Genomic DNA, 19,451 nt, shown 5'->3' with positions numbered 1-19,451 from the left:
TAAAAATAAATAAAACAAGGGGTGCCTGAGTGGTTCAGTCGGTTAAGCATCTGATTTAGATTCAGGTCATGATCTTGGGGCTCATGAGTTCAAGCCCCACGTCGGGCTCTGTGCTGACAGCCCAGAGCATGGAGCCTGCTTCAGATTCTGTGTCTCCCTCTCTATCTGCCCCTCCCCTGCTCACTCTATCTCTCTCTCTTTCTCTCTCTCCCTCTCTCTCTCTCTCAAAAATGAATAAACATTAAAAAAATTTTAAAGATGAATAAAACAAAACAAATGAACAACAAGAGCAGAAAACCCCCAAAGTAACCCTCTCCTCTGTAGAAGGCAGATCACCTATAAGGGCATGATTCCTGTGAAGGGGAGTGGGGAAGGAACGAGAAAAAAAAATGTGAGTGGCAGGATCCTTGGGGACGTAGACTGGTCCTCCTTCCATCCCTGCTGCTTGGTGGGCACTGTGCTGCTTACTCTGCTGGACTGTCCTTAATGCCCCCCCACCCCAGGGAAGCAGAGAGCAATACCACTCTAGCGCAATGGCAGATGGTTCTTTTTCCCCTTTCAAAATAGCAGGACCAGATTTTCCAAACTCAATGGAAGGCTGCCCCTAGGAGATTAGATGAAAACCAGGAGACATGTGGTTTTGGGCCTGGGTCACTACATTTTAAAATAACTTGGGCTGTGTGTGTGTGTGTGTGTGTGTGTGTGTGTAGGGGAGGGGGTGTTTACAGCACTGTCTGGCTCAGTGCAGGCCACCCTGAATGCCATGATCAGACTACTGTGAATCTGAAAACAAAGGCCCCTACTCTTCCCCCCCCAAAAAGAGGTAATGACCTGGAGTTAGCCTCTTTCTTCATGATTCATGTAGGGACACTGCATGTAATAGGTTGACTCATTCTTTTTTGGGGCAAAAATCTCACCTGGACATACTAGGTCCTGCTAGGGTAGCAAACACCAACATTAAGCTTCTGATACCACACAGGGAAGGCAGTGTAGACTTCCCCATCTCACCAAGGCTGCCTCAGAGCCAGGCCAGTCTTATTTCCCAGTACACAGGCTAGAGGTAACCTTGGTAAATGATGACAATTCCCATGAGTAATGAGGGACACTTTCCTCCTAACACTCCTGCTTTGTGTGATGCCTCAGTGTGGTCTCTGTGTTGGGCCCTGAGGATGGGAGCTACTGAAAGCTGGGGAGAGGGTGGGAAGCAGGGGTTTGGCAGGGTCTAGCAGCGGCAGAATGCTGGGTTTGGGGAGGTGAAATCTAGTGGCAGGAGTCAAGGTTGGTGCCCTTGAATGGGCCTTGTTGCTTTTTCTTGTGTTGCCAATGGCTTGCCCACCATAGACTGTGACAGACTACACAGGTCCCGCATTTCAATGAGGCTTTCTTCTACCGCTTTTGCAAACTTGGTAGAAGATGTCTCTTTGCAGCCATGAAAGCTGGAGATGCAGAAAAGGATGCTCTCTGGCTGGGGGTTGTAGCAGGCCCCGTACCCGTCGGGCACCACGGGACCATAGCAGCAAAACATCTCCATGGTTGTGGGCACCTAGAGGAGAGGACAGGTCAGAAGATGCTTGTCCTGAAATGTAACCTGCGAACTTGCTAGAATGCAGGGCTTTTCAACAACCCAGAGGCCTCAACGGGATATTTGCTTCTCTTTTCCACCTGGGCGTTTGACTGAATTAACCAAATGAACCAATTGCTTCAGCATCGTTGGCCACAGGCAGAGTCATAAAAACAAACCTATCTAACCACACGATGTCAGAAGAAGAGGGTCCATAAGCCACTCCCTGGTAGGAAATGTGCTGTACTTGTAGAGTCAAAATCTCCCAGAGTGACCTGTGCTGGGTCTCAGGCTGAGACTCTCCTTCACCGGGAAGGCTGTTTGAGGCACTGAGGCAATCAGGGTAATTAACTCAATGGGACCCTGGTGGTACCCAACAGTTAGATGGCTTCCCAGAGGGAGTAATTTATGAACAGAAGGAAATCTGGCCTGTCTTCTTTGTCGATTTTCCCCACATCCTTAATTACTGTCAGTATTGCCTGGCTGGTCTGATTTTCTCCCCATAGCCCCGCCATGCACAATTACCCAGCATTGGGCATTTCAAAGAGTGCCATCAACTGGAGTTTTAGTTATGCACCTAATACATTTTGAATTCAGAGTGCTGAGATTTTGTAATCGGGATCACAAATCAGGAAAATGTGTCTCTGAAGGCCTTCAAGCCATAAATGTTCATTTCTAGTTGGGAGGGAAAAAACACCAAACCACCACACCCCAAATTAATTTTATTAGCTGGTCTGATGGGGAAAATAAAACACATTCTTGAGTACTTGCAGGATGGGGTTTGTTTTAAACCTGAGGTTTCTGGTGCTCTGTAGTCGGGCCTTCAGAAATGACAGCGGCCATTTTAATGGGGCAGAACAAACCATTAGTCTTGCTAATAGAGTCACCTCATTGTGAGATAAATTTGCCGTGCAACAGCTGAAGGCCGTAAAACCATTCCAAAGCACTTTTTGCCCATGGATGGTTTCCTGAAGAATTTATGTTGTTGCGTCCTGCCCTCGTTTATTCACGTCTGTGAGCTCACTGCCGTAATGACAAAATCAAATTACTGAGTGGGCTTTTATCCTCAAACACAACTTTGTCAGCCCCTTTTATTGCCCATGTCCAGCCTTTGGCAGATGAGGTAGAGTTTTAGTAAGCTGACTTTTGGGGGTTTATTTTCTTTCCTAAACTGCTGCCTTCTCTAGTGGATTTCATTCTTTCCAACAGTGGTCCTCCTACAGAGGGAGGATGTAGCACTAGTGAGGAGATGCTGGGATGGCAGCCAATCACCTGCTGTTGGCCACACAGACCTTTATAATAATTCTGTGACCTGATTAGAGGATCCTGTCCATGCCAGCCACTGGGCTAGGCTTTCTACCCACATCGTCACCTCTTGTTGAGTCAGGACTTCACTCTAGTCCTATTGGGCTTCAGAACCTGTGGCCAGCATGGTGGAACACTACCCCTCTAGTAACAGATTGAAAGGTAATAAGCAGTAATGATTAGGGCACCAGTACCCATCCAATCCACCTCTGCCAAGGTGGCGCCCATGATTACACCCATTTAGGCAGTGGGGAAACCAGCACTCTGAGCATTTAAGTCATTTTGCAAAAGGTCATGCAGCTTGTAAGAAGCAGATCTGGGACTTGCCTGACTCCAACCAGTGGGCTGTAGTCACTTGGTTACACTAAGTGGCTTTTTAGAAAGCGCACTGGTTACACTAAATGGCCCCTTGGGTGACAGCTGCACTAGGGCTGTACCTGGCTGGTTGAGAGGATGAACCGGTTACTCATCAGGTATGTTTCATCCGTGAACATCTCAGGCAACTCCTTGCACATGTCCCGGGCCAGCTCCCGCAGCCCCAGCAAATGATTGTCGATGGCCATCCCTGTTATGGCCTGGGTAGTTAGGGACAAAGAACAGGACATAAGAATGGGCTCCCCTGCCCTCCCCCTTCTCTCTAGTCCACAATGCTAATGGTGACTGCAAGGGTCAAGGCTTGCACTTACCCAGTGCTTGCTGCAGACAGTGGGTGTCGGTGGCCACCCAGGACTGACCACTTTATTACTCAGCCTCTGCTTCTTGGACCCTTCCTATGTGCACAGGGCAAGTCCAGAGCAGGCTGGGTTCTAACATGAGCATGTCTGAGTTAAAGGTCTATGAGTCTGAGTATCCTTCACCTCTCAACCCCAGCATGGTCACCGCTCTAAGTGGAAGAGGTGGGCCAGGCCATCCCCAGTAACTTCATAGGTAGGAGAAGAGTTTGGGGAGAAGGATGGGTTCTGTGCCCTGTGGACGGATGGGGAGGGGTGCCCTGGGATATCACTGGACAGACTCTCACCACAACTAATACTTTATCCTCCAGCAGAAGTCCAATGAATGAGTGATAAAGGACATTAAGGTCTGTTTCTAAATCTTGGTTGCTATTTCATGGGCCCAGAATCAGCTCAACTAAACTGGATTATAATCTAAGAAATCATTTTGAGACAGAAACTAGACATTTTAGCAGAGGCTCAGCTGATGTTTGCAAGAGGAAAGCTTGTTGAATGTAAAAAGATTTTTTTATTTTTATAAGACACTTGAATTCTTATCAAAGGATAAAATATAGCAGTGGGGACTCCAGGATTTCTATGGAAGAGGAACTCAGAAGTGGTGGTGTGGCCGGTAGTGGGGCCAGGGCACTCATTTCATATCCTTCCCGCTTGAGGTGGCGTGTGTAGCATGCACACTGGTTTCACTTGGATTACATGTTTATTTGGGGCAATTATGGGAAGTGATGGAGACTTGGGGGCCACCTCTGGCCTATAGTAGTGACCTCTGGGTCCACATCAGGGTAATTGTAAATCATAGGGGGTTCACAGTTGCATAAGATGCCCAGTTAGTTGTTAGAGCCCCAGCGAGGAGGAAACCTCCATCACAATGAACTCTGTTCAAGTTTACAAGGCACGCTTTGGGATTTGACAACTGTTCTTTCTCAGTACAGAATGAACGTATAAAGATGACCCAGAGGCCCCAGTCTCTTCCAGTGCACCTAATTATAGGTTAAAAGACATGTCACACAACCTCAGCTCACTTTAGATGTGCCCCGTTAGAACAGAGGGGAAGAACTATGAGCCTATCTTTGAAGTGGGCGTACTTCTAATTTCTCTGGTTACCTCTGTGTCATCGCTGATTGGTGGCAGATCTGGAGAAGCAGCCACTCTCTGCAGCAGCCACCCACCCGTCTTCACCACCTCAAGCTCACTGTGGCAACTGGGGTTGATTTAACAGATTGTTTGGATTAAGGCCACAAGTAGTAATGAGTAGAATGATTCATCACTCAGTCTTTCATTCATTCAGAGAATCTTACTTGAGCACCCACTGTGTGCCCAAGCTACTGGGTGCTGGGAGTGTGCGTGCTATGAAGGAAAAGCGTAAGGTGCTGTGAGAGTCTGTGATGGGGCATCTGGCGCACACCTGCTCCTTCACTGGGATGTCCTTTCTCCACAACCATTCCCAAATACACCAGCCAGGGAGCCGGAGCTGCCTTTGCTTCTTTCCCCCATCCCTTACCCCATGTCACCAACCAGGCACCAGATTAACCTTCAAAGCATCCTTATAGCTCTTTCCTTCCCACCCCATCTCTTTTATTTAGCTGTTCCCACAACTTAAAATAGTTAACACAGCAGAAACCTAGGGCAATGCTCTAGAGGATTTTTTTAAAGTTTTTTTGTTATGTTTATTTATTTATTTTGAGAGAGAGAGAGAGAAAGCAAACAGGAGAGGTAGAGAAGGAAAGAGAGAATCCCAAGAAGGCTCTACACTGTCAATGCAGAGCCGGATGTGGGGCTCGAACTCACGAACTGTGAGACCATTGCTTGAGCCAAAATCAAGAATCAGAGGTGAGGCACCTGGGTGGCTCGGTTGGTTAAACATCTGACTTCAGCTCAGTTCGTGATCTCATGGTACGTGAGTTCTAGCCCTGCATTGGGCTTTCTACTGTCAGTGCAGAGCCAGCTTCAGATCTTCTGTGCCTGCCTCTCTCTGCCCCACGTCTGCTCGACTTTATCAAAAACAAATACACATTAAAAAACAAATTAATTAATTAAAAAGGAGTCAGATGCTTAACTAACTGAGCCACCCAGGCACCCCAGAATGATTGTCAGTTAATATATTGATCACCAGTGCAAGTAGTAGTTTATCCTCTGTTGTTTGTGTGCAAATGATGGCTCTGCCATGCTAGAAAATAAACTATTTCTCTAAATAAGGGAACATTTTCCTTAAAATTTTGATTTCACTATTAATTTTCAGCAAAGCCTTTTTATTCATAGGCAATATGAATAAATAGAAAATAAGAAGGCAAAACCAGCCCTTGGTGGGAATAAATACTGCCTCACCTGCGATCACGCGAGGTGTGCAAGCCACCCCAGTTTGCCAGGCTTGGCCACCATCTCTCACATTTGACTTCTCTTGTATAAACTCTAAAGTGCTATAACATATTTGCTATTATTATCATTTTTTTTTTCAAAGACCATTCGTCGTATTCTTGTAAAATCCATGTAAAAACAACTGCTCTGTTGGGGCACCTGGGTGGCTCAGTTGGTTAAGCATCCAACTTCAGCTCAGGTTATGATCTCGCAGTTTCTGAGTTTGAGCCCTGCATTGGGCTCTCTGCTGTCAGCACAGAGCCCACTTCAGATCCTGTGTCTCCATCTCTCTCCCCCTCCCCCACTTGTGCTCCATCCCTCTAAAAAAATAAATAAACATTAAAAAAAAAAAAAGAGTGCCATGTTATCTAGTATCTAAAAATAAGAAAAAGGAGGCTCTGAGAGGCATGGCCTTGGCCAAGGCACTGGGCCCAGCTCCTACCCAGGTCCTGTGCCACGGCCCTACTCTTGAAGGCCCCGCTCTGGGCACAGCCCACAGTCATGAGTTCACCTGAGAGGGGGCGCCACATCACTCACCATGACTGTGTACTCAGTCTGGGCTCGGATGGCATCCTTCAGGAGCAGCAGCTTCTCTGAAGCCTGTCGACAAACCAGAGATGGGGCTTTAAAGGGCTACTCAGTGGCAAGCTAAAGGAGCTGGTTGTCATGGAGCCCAGCCAACAGGCAGCCCACCGCTGCCCCTCTGGCCTCCTGGAGACTCTTTAGACAGAGCAGGACTTACCGGCACAGCAGCCTTGTGGTCAGTGATGGCTCTCACAAAACTCAGCGCCTCTGGAGTTGCCGATCGAATGTTGTCCACGCGGCCCTCCTGGAATCGGCGAATGGACGCGCTCTCATAGGTGGGGACGAGTCTCCTGTGGAGCCTGCATAAGATGCAAGATGAATGGCAAATGGTGATGCAGTCTCAGGAAACCATAAACGTTGAAAGAAAAATAGCCTCAGCAGGCTTTATTTTTACAGTTCTGACTCTACTTGGCATAGTATTTCATTTTAATGTTAATAGAATTCTGGAGGAGATTTCCCAAAGAGTAGTGTCGGGGAGTCACTAATATGACTTTCATACATTTGGTGACACTGTGTGGTTATAAAATAAAGAAGTGACTGGTAACTTTTCAAAAAAACCCCGTCTGGTGGGGAACCTAGAATTTTCTTCAAGATCTGATGAGTGTTTGATTAATAGCACAGAATGGAATAATTGTGCAATTAATCATTCACACCCTTGAGGGAATCCTGTTTTATTTAGAACAATTCAAGCGTGACCTACGGATGGAGGCAGGGAGGGGGCTTCAGTGGTCATGAGTGGAAACTGCAGCACAGGACCGCCTGTCCAGGGGCAGCACCCGTGGGCACCATGGCTGTGCCTCTCCTCCCTGACGTCTGGGACAGGAGCCACTCCCCACACCAGCCAGGGAAAGTCCTTTCATTAGGCATGTGAGCCGTGAGCACTCCTAGGCTTGCATACCTGGCTGGCACACATCTTTCTCACCAGTCAGTAAAGTCTTTGGTGTTGGGGGTGGGGAGGAGAAAGACACAGAATCACAGAGGGGCAGTGACAGCCCAAAGTCACATACAAGTCATGGTCCTGCATCTTGGCCTTGTCAGGGCATGTACCTCCCATGCTGGGTAAGCTCTAGGAGGAGAAAGGCCAAGTCTGATTCAGCACAGTGCTTTGTCCTGTAACTCGGTGAGAAGGTCAATCAACTTCCTGTACACTTATGCCTCATTTCCCCAAGGAGAAAGGACTCTGGCAGGGAGCTCATTTCTTCTATCTCTATGGCCCCAGGAGGCAAACGCCATGCTGAGCACAAAAGTAGATGCCATCACTGGCTAATCACTGATCAACCCCAGTTTAGGCAGCTTCCAGGCTTCTGTAGACTCTAGGGGCAGATTAAAAAAATTTTTTTTGTTATGGCTTAGACTCTTGAAGAATGTTCTCCATGAGAAGCAGAGAAGCCCTATTTGGGCTACTCACAGGAGCCTTTGGCCACATCCACTGCTGGCCACATCCAGTGCAACAAAGATCATTAAGGGTGGAGGAGGCGGAGCTCTGTACAGGGTCCACTAGCCGCCTCCTAGATTTGGGTCCGAAGTGCTCTCTGAACTAACACCTGCCGGCATCTCTGGTTGTGGTTCCAGCAGAAGCTTGACCTCATGGCCCATTTCAGCCATGTGCCAGTATCAGAATGGCGACTGTGGTTCCAGACACCAGGACCTGCCACAGCTCAATGCCAGTGAGGCCTTTGTGTCCCCACGATGAGCACAGACCTCGTGTGGGGTGATATCAGCCTTCCCCAAGGAGTCCCAATGCTCTGAATGGCCATAGCCACTTCCCTTCCCTGTGAGTTACCACCCCTCCAGGGGAAACTGGGATCTGGGTTGCTGTGTCCACGCGAGTGCTGTCAACCCTTGCCCCAGCCTTATCGCAAGGTCACTTTATGCTCCTCCCCCACCCCACCCCCACCCCCCGTATATGGCAAAATGCAGGCAAGTCCTGGTGGGGTAGTGCTATTTATCACCTATGCCTGCTGATGAGTGCTGCTCCAGGAGCACTGGAGCCTGCAGGAGCCGGCCTTGTCTTTAGGATGATCCACTTTGCATTTTAGTTTCAGCCTCCTATCAAAGACTGCTTGGGCTCCCTGCCTTCAACCCTTACTCCCTTACTCCCTACTTTGCTGCCAACACAGGGCTACCACCACAGGGACTTCTCTAAGCTGCAGACCTGACTGTGCCGCCCCCCAGATAAAACTCCTGTCATGTATTCTCACATCTGTGACTCAGCCCCTGATGCCTACTCTGTGCCGGGTGTGTGAGAGATACCCAGAGTGTCAGGCTTAGGAGAGACAGGCTAGAAAACAAAAATCAACAAATCAACAAACAAGGTAGCTCACACAAACAACAACTGCTATGAAAGAAAAAGAGGACACAATGGGATAGGCTAGAGAGCTGGATGGCAAGGGCCTGAGGTGGCTGCTTTAGATAAGGGGGTCAGGGCAGGCCTCTGAGAGCTGACACCAGAGCAGACCCCGGCAGAGGGGAGGAGGTGGCATGTGAAGAGTGGTGATGGCAACGGGTGGGTGGGCGGAGGCACAGCCAGAGCAAAGGGCTTGGGAGGAGGGCCCCAGTAGAGGCCAGTTCACAGGGAGACTTTCTAAGCCTGGACTTTGTTCTAAACATGGTGGAAAACCATTGGGAGGGTTCAAGGTGGTGAGTGATAGGATCTGATTTGCATATTTCAACGTTTTGCAAAGATGGGAGTGGAGGCAGAGACCCTGGGGGAGCATGCTGCAGTTAAGCAGCACCAGATGATGGGGGCGGGGGAGGGGCCGATGGTGATGGAGAGGGAAAATGGGGGATGGGGGGGGAGAGGTTCTGAGAGACATCTGGAGGATGACATGGTGGTGTCACGGGTGGGGAATGAGAGACAGGGACAAATCAAAGATGAGTTCAGATTCTTTGACTTGACCCACAGTGGGCGGGGGTGGGGGGTATGCTGGTTCCATGTCCTTATAAAGAAACAGGGCACAGCCAGAGGCTGGGTGAGGGCAAGAGTAGGAGCGGCCTCCATCACCCGCGTTGTTAGCTCAGTGTTCTGGCGCTTTGAGCTCTGTGCACCTGTGCCATCACTCAGGCAAATTCCTGACTTGATGTCTTTCCTTCTCTTTTCTGAGACTGGATTCACACTCTGATGAAGTAGCACCTTCTTCCATGCAGCCTGCTCTGGTCCTCCCATCTCCTAGGCCCACAGGAAGTCACTCCTCCTTCTAGGATGCTTCTAGACTCTAGAGTCTAGGGCAGCTTGTCAGTCTGCCCACCTGGGCAGCGTCATTCTGCCAGCAGGCTTTGCTCACCTGTAGAAGGCCAGCTGGAGGGCCACCTGAATGAAGGCATCAGGACTGCATTTCTGCTTCTTAATGAATGTTTTTCCGAAGATGTCAAACTTATAAACAGTAAAGTCGAGATTCTTTACTATTCTGTGGCAGAAGAAGAAGAGGTGCTATTACATGTAAAATGGAATGCACACACCACAAAGTCTAACCAAGTTGCTCAAGCTTGGTGTACAACCTAGTGCTCTGGAAGTTGAGGACACAGTCCTTGCCCACCAGGAACATATCGGGTGTCAGAGACAGGCCTTGACATACAGAAGTGGCAGAGGGCATGCCAGACCAGGGATCCCTGAGCTGAAGGTGAGGCTTGGCCAGGCAGGGCAGTGGCCCTGTTCTGGTGGTAGGGGAGGGGCCTGGGAGCACAGGGGCCTGAGAGGCATTTGCATGGGCAGGGAGAGCAGTGTCCTCAAACAAAATCCTAGAAGCCTCTTGCCCACAGAAGCAGGCCTGAAGGAGGCCATTCATTTGACCTGTTTGGGAAGGTGTGTCCCACATTGTCAGACTCTTTTGGCATCCTGGCTATTCTGCCAGACTGGGCATGTCACCTTTGCCCAGGGAAAAGCCTATTTCTGAGATGGCTGTAAGCCATGTCTCTTCACAGAGACTCTTCTCTGTTGTGTTATGAGAGGAAGACCTGGGGCCTCCCTGTTGGTCATGGCCACCCCAGCAAGGGCTGCTCTTCTTGGCTTGGCCGCTGACTATAAACCCCAGGAAATATTACTGAGCCTCTCATGGAATGCCCAGGTCCTTACTGCCCATGAGTCACTGTCAGAGTAACAGGTAGATACCCTGAGTCTACACTGAGACCCTTGAGTACCTGTCATCCCCTATTGACCAGTCTCTTCCTTCATGAGTTAGGGGTCTGGGCTGATTGTCCATTGCAACATGGTCCGGCAGGGTCCACATCATCTGTCCACTGGCCATAAGTGAACACAGAGCCTTGGGCAGGCAACCCCAAGCCTCCATGCACATACTTCCTCAGGTTGCAGATGCTGCCTGCCTGCCCTTCCTTGAGCTATTCCCCCTTCCTCATGGGAGCTCAGCTCTCGGTGGGGCCATGTCAGGTTCTGGGGACCCATGGAGGCCCACCCCTCAGTCCAACCTGTTAGTCAACTGTCTCTAGACAGGCTGAGTTCATGGTCACACAGCCACCTGGAAACCTCTTGCCCAGGCCCTGCCCACACAGACACTGCTCCCTTCCACAGGTGGCCCAGGACCCCCAAGGCTCCTCCTGCTTTCTCAGCTTCAGGCCTCTCCTGGTTCCCCACTTCTGAAAAGAAAACTTCAGGGGCCCCATTCAGATCTCTGAAAATGAGTGGGGGTTTTCTCCACCCAGGACTTGCCAGTCTACCAACTCACTCTCCTAGAGGCCTGCTCATCCCAAGAACAGCCCCGTAAGGTTGTGATATCAGCACCATTTGTAGATGAACACCTGGGGCTTCTCCCACTCTCCTGCCACAGCCAGTCATCCTTCACAGCAGCCTGCAGTGGCCTTGCCCTTTCTACCCTTCAAGCCTGGCCATGATCTGTCCCACTCACCCATGCGCTTCCCATAATCTCCTCACTGGCCCCCTGAACCCCCCTGCTCAAAACCCTCCAGGGGCTTTTCACCACTGAAGGACAGCTTCCAGGTCCCATAACACAAGAACAGCAATGTATTCACAATGTGGCCTCAATGTCCCTTTAGTGCCTCAGTTCTGCCAATTCTCTCAGTTGCTGGTTTCCAGGCCAGCCTGGATCTTCTATGAACCTGTACAAGCTTGAACAAGCTGCCTTTCTGCCTCTTCTCCCCTGCCTGCACCATGAACTCCTATCCATCCTTCAAGGCCCATCGTTGCAAAGCCCTCCCACAATGTCCTGGTAGAATTCCACTCCTGTAGCCTCTGTGAGTTCGGGTCTGTATGCCTTTCCCTGGTTTTGGCATTTTATTGTGTCACACGTTTTGGTCTGAGGGTCTCCCTCCTCCACTGAAGCATGGACAGCAGGCTCCGTGGTATATTCATTTTGGTGTCCTCAGCCTTTCCACAGTCCTGGCACACTTAAAATTCTGTACATGTCTAATGAATGAGTGAATGAGTGAATGAATGAATCATGCTTACTTACCTAATGAGGGAATGAACAACCAAGGTCCGGATCTAGTTGCCAGCCTACAGCTCACTCCACAACTTGCCACCGTTCTAGTGCTGGCCCACCCAGAGATGCCCAGACCCATCCTGGGCCCTCCTGCATGGTCCCGTTAGGGCCTTGACTGCCTCCCTCCTCTTGGGAAAAAAGGCCCCCTTGTCAAGTTGCAGTGTAAATTCAAGCAAATCAAAATAGCTTGGATTCAAATGACCTATGCAAACCAATTGTTTACATCTCCCCCCAAAAGCAAGGGGATGATTTCCCCGTCTTGACTCTGCTCAGTCAGGTGAAACCCACGAAAAAATAGCTCCATGTTTGCATTTTATGGAAATGATGGATACTCCAGCAAGGTTATTTCCCAGAGAGTTGTAACTCCCCTTTAGTTTGAATACATTTCCATGATGGGGGTGGAAGGGAGTAGTGCAGGTGGGCAAGGGGAGGCAAAGAGCTGGGGTCTTTAGAAACTTCCAGGTTGCCTCTAGATATCCAGCCTGGATAGAGGGGGTTGTGGTGAGGTGGTAGCAATCCCCCTAAAAGAGACTTGGACTTTGTACCGTTGAAGTTTTTCTGCTGAGGAGGCTAAGAGGCCTTGAATTTCCGGGGAGCATTTCCAACGCAGCCTCCTGGGGGCCGGGAGCTCGCTGACAGAGTCGGCTCGGACCAGCTTCTGGCTGCTCTTCACCCTGCAGACAGAGAGAGGTGACCTCGTGCGGCCCTTCCACATGCTGCGGGCTGCCGGCAGCATGCGTCTTAGCTATTGGAGTTTCAGTGGGTCTGAGCTGTCCCTGGAAACACAGACTGAGGGTCAGCGGAGCCACTCAAAGGAGCACGTGGCAGAGCCAGGATTCCAGCCAGTTCTGCCTGACTCCAGAGCCCCGTATTTCTTTTCACGCTTTCCCACTCCACCACTTTCCACCACTGACATTTATGAAACACTTGGAAGGAAATTGAAGAAGCAAATTGTGTTGTTTTGTCCATGAGGGCTTTTAGGGATCCTAAAGAGTTCTTAAATCATGGTAGAGATTTAGAACTTAGATTCAGAGAGAAGATTCTAGAAGGAGAGAATGGGTAAACCACAAACAGAGGAAAGGGGTCGGTGTGTTTAAGGGATAGAGAAGCACTCAGTCTGGCCGGCTTGGAAGCTAGGGAGAGAGACGCAGCCCAAGGGGATGGAAGGAGGTGGGACCTGCCCTCCGCTGTGCTGGGTCAAGCCAGCCCAGCCCTGACTCTGAACAGCACTAGATGTTGCTCTGGGCTTCACTGGGCCAAAGCAGGTGTTCCTTTTTGGCTGAGAATTCTTTGCCAAGCTTTTTTCTAACCGCCCAAAACCTGCTGTCCAGTCTGCCCCCCTCTGTCCATGGCAGATAAAGTGTATGATGTCAAGCTGGTTTTCAAACCCATCTTTTGCTAAGACACTTTCCGGACAAGTGTGTCCCACCCCCCCGACGGACACCCAAATTTTTCTTGGCCTAGCTTGGCAGCCCCTTGGCAGTCTGGCTTTGACTTCTATGGCTGTTGCAAAGGGGCCCCGCCCCCAGACTCACATGTGTTTGAGCAGATGCTCTGTGCACTGCACCAGGACGATGCCGTCGAAAGGGGAGTGTTCGCACACCACACCACAGGTGCCGTCTCGGCTCACCACAAACTGCAAGAAGAAGAGGTGAGGCACGTCTGGTAGCGTCTGCATTTCAAACTGGCCCCTTGGCTCCAGGCCAGGCATCCTCAACCTCTCAGGGACCTCTCCTCCAGGGACACCAAAGCACATGATCTCCCCAAAAAGAATGCTTCTGGAAATTCCCAAGACCTGAGAATATGGGGGCCTCAAGGCAGCTCTGTCGTGTGACCTCCTTCCCAGAAATGCTCTGGGCAGTGAGGGTGGAGCCCAAGGTTCCCTGGCTGAGGTAGCCCAGTGATTCCTGAGACTCACACGGAAGCTGTACATACTTTGCTCAGGTCCTGGGCAAGTTCCTTCAGCTTCTGGTAAGCCCTGTTTCCCCATCACAGTGGGCACTGGGGCCACGAGCCTGTACAGCTTTGTGTGGTTATGTGTCTGAGTCCACCCTGTGTGTCTGGCTACCTTGGATTTTATTCCCAGGATCTAAACCAGTGTCTACCCCATAGTAGGTGCTCAGTGATTTTGTTGAATGAGTGACTGAAAGATAATGATTCAATTTGGATGGTGTGCAGATTCCTAGGGAGAAACAAATTGTCTCTTGGTGGGAGTGAAGGAAGGGTGTTCTGAGGATGCTCTGCTCCCTGCTGCCTGGGCTTCGAGTCAGGGACCCGGATTCCAGGTCTGCCATTGCCACCTGCCAGCTGGGAGACCTTTAACCAGACATTTCAGCTCTCTGGCTTCAGTTTGCTCCCCTTTAAAATGAATGCAATAAGGCCCAATTCACAGGATTGCTATGAGGATTAGAAAGAAAGTATAGGAAAGGTCCACAGGCACTGTAAAGATTTTACCAAGGCTGTACTTAGCCGACTTAGAAAAGGAACATACTCAGCATGTACAGAAGTGTTGTCAGAAAATAATGAGATTGAGATTTTATTGTTAAAGCGTACCCCAGATAAAGTGGGGCTGCCTATAGCGGCTCAGCACAGCATCACACTCAAGAGAGTCTGGTCCACCGTCCATAAACAAACAAGCAAACAAACAAGCTATTGACATTTTTACTGATACTCTTCCAGGATGCTGTAACAATCACACGTGAGCTGACTCTCCTTCATGTCTTGCCCAGTCTCTCACATCACGTGCCGGTGACCCGAAGCTTTCCTCCCATTCTTCAATCTTCCCACGTCATCTTTCTCAAAACTCAACCCTCGCAGATTCTTTTCTCTTTTCCCCAACATCCCCTGCTTTCCTGTCCTGAGACTAGCTCTTGATCCTTTCAATTCACGTCCCTGGGAGCCTCTTTGGCTCCTCCAGCTCACCTGATCATCTGTCCTGCCCGTGGAAAGAGCCCAGAGGTGGGCACAGTCACCCATGTGAGGCAGGAGGGGAAGGCTGTGCCCACTCATGCATTAGTGATTTTCTGTCCCTGTCACTAAAAGAAAGGAAGGAAAACGGTGCCTTTTAAAAACCACTCCCAAGGCTTGCTATGTTTCCGGTCCTGTACATCCATTATATCATTTCTCTCCCACAGCTGCTCCATGAAAGATTACAAGCCATTAGCACCACTGGTGGAGGCTGAGACAGCCAGCACAGCAGCAAGAGAACTCATCAGGAATAGCAGAATCAATATGCAAACCAATAAAAAAGGATAACCAGAACGTAGGGGCCAGAGAAAGCGGAAAATGAGATGTTGCCTAGAAATGCTTCTCAGTGTGAGCAATGTTAGCCCAAAGCATAGAGATCGCTGGCTATTTAATATGGTCATTATGAAAGTGATGTCCCTCACCTTATAGTGCGTGAAGGGAGATAGGGAGTGAGCCCCAGGTCTGACCCAGAGGTCCCACATGCCTGGCACAGGCTGCAGGAAGGTTAGGGGTTTGAGTTGGGTTCGGGCACTTGCTCCAGAGAAGCATCCTGGCCAGTCCAGGGGCTGACACCAGCAGCACATTTCCAGTGCCTTCAGCTCCCTTGGCCCCCGATGCAGCATCCTGGGTAGCACAGGCCAGCGAGGCAGCCTGCTGGATGTGAGCATGTGCTGGCTCGGGCCCCTGGCCACGCCACTGGGGAGGCTTACCTGCAGGGACTTGTCGTACCAGCGGTTCGCCCCATTCTTGCTACAGCCTCCGCCGTGAAGGAGCTGAAGTGCCCTGTTGGTGTCGCTGAGCTCCATGCCTCCCGGGGCATCCAGGCATACCAGGCAGATGCAGCGTTCAATCATGTCCAGTGCATCCCGGTTGGTGGAGTCTGAGGGCCAGGCAAACAAGGCCTTATCACCTACCCCCAAACCCTAGGCTTGAGGTCCCCTCCACGGAGTGTCACATATCACAGGCAACACCCAGCCCTTGAGACAGTCCCGACCCCTCTTTGAACCCCAGCGGGTGGGCGGTGAAGTCAGCCAGACTGTCCTGAGCTTCTGTGCGAATCCCAGCAGCCGGCTCACTCTCAGGGTCTCTGCGAGAGTCCCACTCACTCTTCATCTGTGGCCAGTTCTGCCCCTGGATGGGTGGTCACTGGCCCTGCCTTCTAGGATGAGGGGGCTCATGCAGGGCCTTCTCCATGGATGTTAGACCCACTGGCCAGATTTTGCCAGGGGAGGAGCTCCAATTCCCCCATCCAGCCGCACCCCCACCCACCCCACTGTGGCACTTAAGAGCCACATGTGGCACATAGGCATGTTTATTTGTCCTGAACTACAGTTTTTGAACATTAGTTGCTGAAATTTAAAAATCAGTCAGTTTCACATGAAAAGCTGAAGGGAGGGATTCAAGGTGTTGCCCTTCCTGCCCTCTGCCACCTCGGCAGTTATTTCAATGCAGAGGGCAGATGGAAGGGACAGGCTGCCCCAAAGCCATATGCGGGTGAGCCCATTGGGGCCATTTCAGGCATGTCACTAAAAGCCACTGAGTTGTGCAGGAGACATATCACCAAGGCAGCTCAGCTTCTCCATGGGGGACATTGGGCATGGGGTTTCTCTTGGAGTAGAGCTGGCCCGGCCAGATGGGCTGCCCTAGGCAGCCTCCTCCACCTCCACCACCTCCTCTATCCAGCCTTTTGGGCTGGATGCTGTAACAGGATGAAGTGCAGAGTTACCCCTCCCTCCAAGCCCCAGAGTATTCTATGCATGGAAGATGGGGTGCAAGGTATTTGGAGGCAAAGGGGCACTATGTGGCAGAGATTGCTAGCTGCAGATGGCAATATCCATTCTCCCTTTAGTCACAGAGTGCCTGGTTTTTGGTTGGCACAGGGAGAACCAGAACTCAAGCTACATTGCCCACTGCCAACAGCATTTAGAAACACAACGTGACAGCTTCTAAGAGAGCTCCTTAAAGATAACTAGCACATGCTCTTTGCCCCTCTTCCCACCTTCCTCTATCCACTGCTTGGAACACCGGTGTGATGGCTGGACCTCTAGCCTCCATTTGGACTATATGGATGCAGGGCCACATCCTTGCAGTGAGATGGAAGAACCCTAGACGCCATGTATTAGCTTTGGATGGCTTACTTCTGGTGTACGAGAGAGAGAGAGAGAGAGAGAGAGAGAGAGAGAGAGAGAAACCTGTTTTCTTTAAGCCACTATTATTTTGGGCTTTCTGTCACACATGGCCAAATCTAATCCTAACTTATACCATCTGGTGATGTTGGGCTCAGATTCTCACACTGCAAGAATTGGCTGGAGCTGAGAAGCTGCACCCTTGGTTTATCATAGTCCTTTCTCATTCATTCAACCCCCTTGATCCCTGTGGGTATTGAAATTCGAGGTCCCTGTCCAGGAAGCTATTTGTCAGAGAGAAACATTCTGGGGGCCAAGGATCCCTCCAAGATAACAATCAGGACCACCCCCACCCTGCTCCCTCTTGTCCCATTAAGGCAGGCACTTGGGCAGGCCCTGGTCCTGAGTGCTGGCTCTCCTATTTCCTGTAGTCAGCTGGAGTCCAAGCACACAGCCCTCTGCCTGTCCAGCCACACATACCTCTCTGCTCCTGCCCTTCCCCTCCTTATTGGGATCCATTTACTGATAGGTCAGAATTCTCTCTTTCAGAGCCCTTGGCTCTGGAAGCTTCTCTTCTTCCAGAGCCTCAAGCCAAAAATTATGCCCATCATCTCTCACAGCCATCTGGAAACTGCTTTTCTGAAGTCCAGGGAATGTGTGGGAGCAGGTGTGGCTTAGGTTCAGGATCTCCCCACAGCCTCTGTCCACCAGCCAGGTCCTGCCTGTGGGTTGGAGCCAGGCCAACAGCACCTTCCCCAGTCAATAGGAGGCTGAGTCTATATATAGCTTGATGCTGCCAACGGTAGTTTGTCCTTCCTTCTATCCATCTAGGGACCTGGGGTGGCCCTCGATAAGGTTCTGTCAGTTCCTCCTTGCTCTTAGCCTCACCCCAACCTTTCTGGACTGCACCCTCACTGGGGTGTGTGGTGACTCTCCCCCACCCCAGGGGAGTAAGACTTGAGTGGGGCCGTTGTGCTGGGCACACAGATGTCAAGGCCACTTGGGTGTTGTCTGCTCTGCCCACATGATTTCTCCAGTTCATGAGAAGTGTCCACATATAATCTCATGTGAAGAGAGTCTGCAGTCCCCACCCATCCCCTCCCTCCCACTTCTTGCAAATCCCTCTTTGCAAGTCTTCCACTCCAGCGAGTCTTCCACTCTGGGAAGGAGGTTGACAGGCAAGCCAGCCCATCCCTGGGTCATCTGCTCCCCACTGCCTATCTAGATGAGGGCGTGGAGAGTACTGCACTTTCAGCACCGCTCTTGATCCCAATGGTGCCAGGATGACTCATTATCTTCCACATGGCCTCCTGGGATTTCCTGGAATCTGATCAACTTCAAGGCTTTAGGCCATGTCCTGAGGATCTAAAGATTTACCAGCTGAAGCCTTCGGGAATTGCCCTTCCCTCTACTCCTCAGTGTGGTGCTGTCACTGGGTTACCCTCTTCAACCTGAAATGACTTCTATTGCCCATGAAGTTGAATCTAAGTATAGCCCTTTGGGCCCAATGGCTCATCATGTTGCCCCTCTGGGGATCACTTCCCCTGAATCCCTGCATGGACCTCATACCTCCTGCTACTCCCTAGACACCTGGGCTCATTCATCTCTACATCATAGCATGTATGGGGGCTCCTCTCCTCCTCCACCTATCAGAGCTCCACTCATAAACACCTCCCAAGCTCCCCGATCCTCTAACAGGGCTGGTACTGTGCCTGGCATGGGGGGTGTGGCCCAGACAGAGTTCCTGCACTCCAGAACTCCTCATACCCAGAGCATTCTAGCTCAGCTGCTTGCTCGGGGCAGACAAGGAACCTCTGCTCTGTCCACCAGGCTGACCTCATATGGTGCCTGGGTTCAAGGCTGGACTGGTCCCCTCTATACCTGTTGTCTCCTATTGCACTGTGCATAACCCTACAGCAAAAGGCCCTGCTGCTGACCTCAGACCTCCCTATACTTTAAGCAGTCACTGCCAGTCCAGCTCCAGAAACCCTGATCTAGTCCACTCTCCCATGTCTGTGAGCTTGTAGAGGGTGAGGCCTGGGTCCCTAGTCCAGGTGGGCACAGGAAAATGTCCATGGAAGACAGTGGACTTGAGAGTGTATATAGACAGGTGAGGCTGAGATCTGTGTACACAGTGCAGAGTGGGAGCCTGGAGGAGTCCATCTGGCTAACAGGAAAGGTCAATGGCCTCTTGAGGGTGAGAAAACCACTACCCTCAGGGCATAGAGCCTCGTGGGATGGGAGAATGGTGAGAGATTGGGAGGGGATGGAGATTTGGAAGGGATTCCTCACCCTTTGCAAGGCTCCCAGGCCTGCCCTTCTCTGCTCCAATTGGAGTCCCTGCCAATGGCCCTGGTGCCCGGCCCTGCCC

The 19,451-nt window shown here is 50.8% G+C and overlaps 1 protein-coding gene across 1 annotated transcript in view; it reads right to left on the bottom strand.

Annotated features, from left to right (window-relative positions):
* Nucleotides 1-201: 201 nt before the first annotated feature.
* Nucleotides 202-19,451, bottom strand: part of CHAT (choline O-acetyltransferase) — a 43,025-nt gene continuing 23,775 nt past the window's right edge. Inside the window, exons 7-14 of the mRNA XM_043596838.1 lie at nucleotides 15,665-15,834; nucleotides 13,523-13,623; nucleotides 12,533-12,661; nucleotides 9,819-9,941; nucleotides 6,692-6,833; nucleotides 6,487-6,549; nucleotides 3,304-3,441; nucleotides 202-1,543 (exon numbers count right to left, since the gene is read on the bottom strand). Coding sequence (XP_043452773.1) covers nucleotides 1,274-1,543; nucleotides 3,304-3,441; nucleotides 6,487-6,549; nucleotides 6,692-6,833; nucleotides 9,819-9,941; nucleotides 12,533-12,661; nucleotides 13,523-13,623; nucleotides 15,665-15,834 — 1,136 coding nt within the window. The 3' untranslated portion in view covers nucleotides 202-1,273. The remainder of the gene's footprint in view (nucleotides 1,544-3,303; nucleotides 3,442-6,486; nucleotides 6,550-6,691; nucleotides 6,834-9,818; nucleotides 9,942-12,532; nucleotides 12,662-13,522; nucleotides 13,624-15,664; nucleotides 15,835-19,451) is intronic.

Source organism: Prionailurus bengalensis, chromosome D2 (genome assembly GCF_016509475.1).
Source record: "Prionailurus bengalensis isolate Pbe53 chromosome D2, Fcat_Pben_1.1_paternal_pri, whole genome shotgun sequence".
NCBI lineage: Eukaryota > Metazoa > Chordata > Mammalia > Carnivora > Felidae > Prionailurus > Prionailurus bengalensis.
This window is presented reverse-complemented; position numbering and strand designations above follow the sequence as displayed.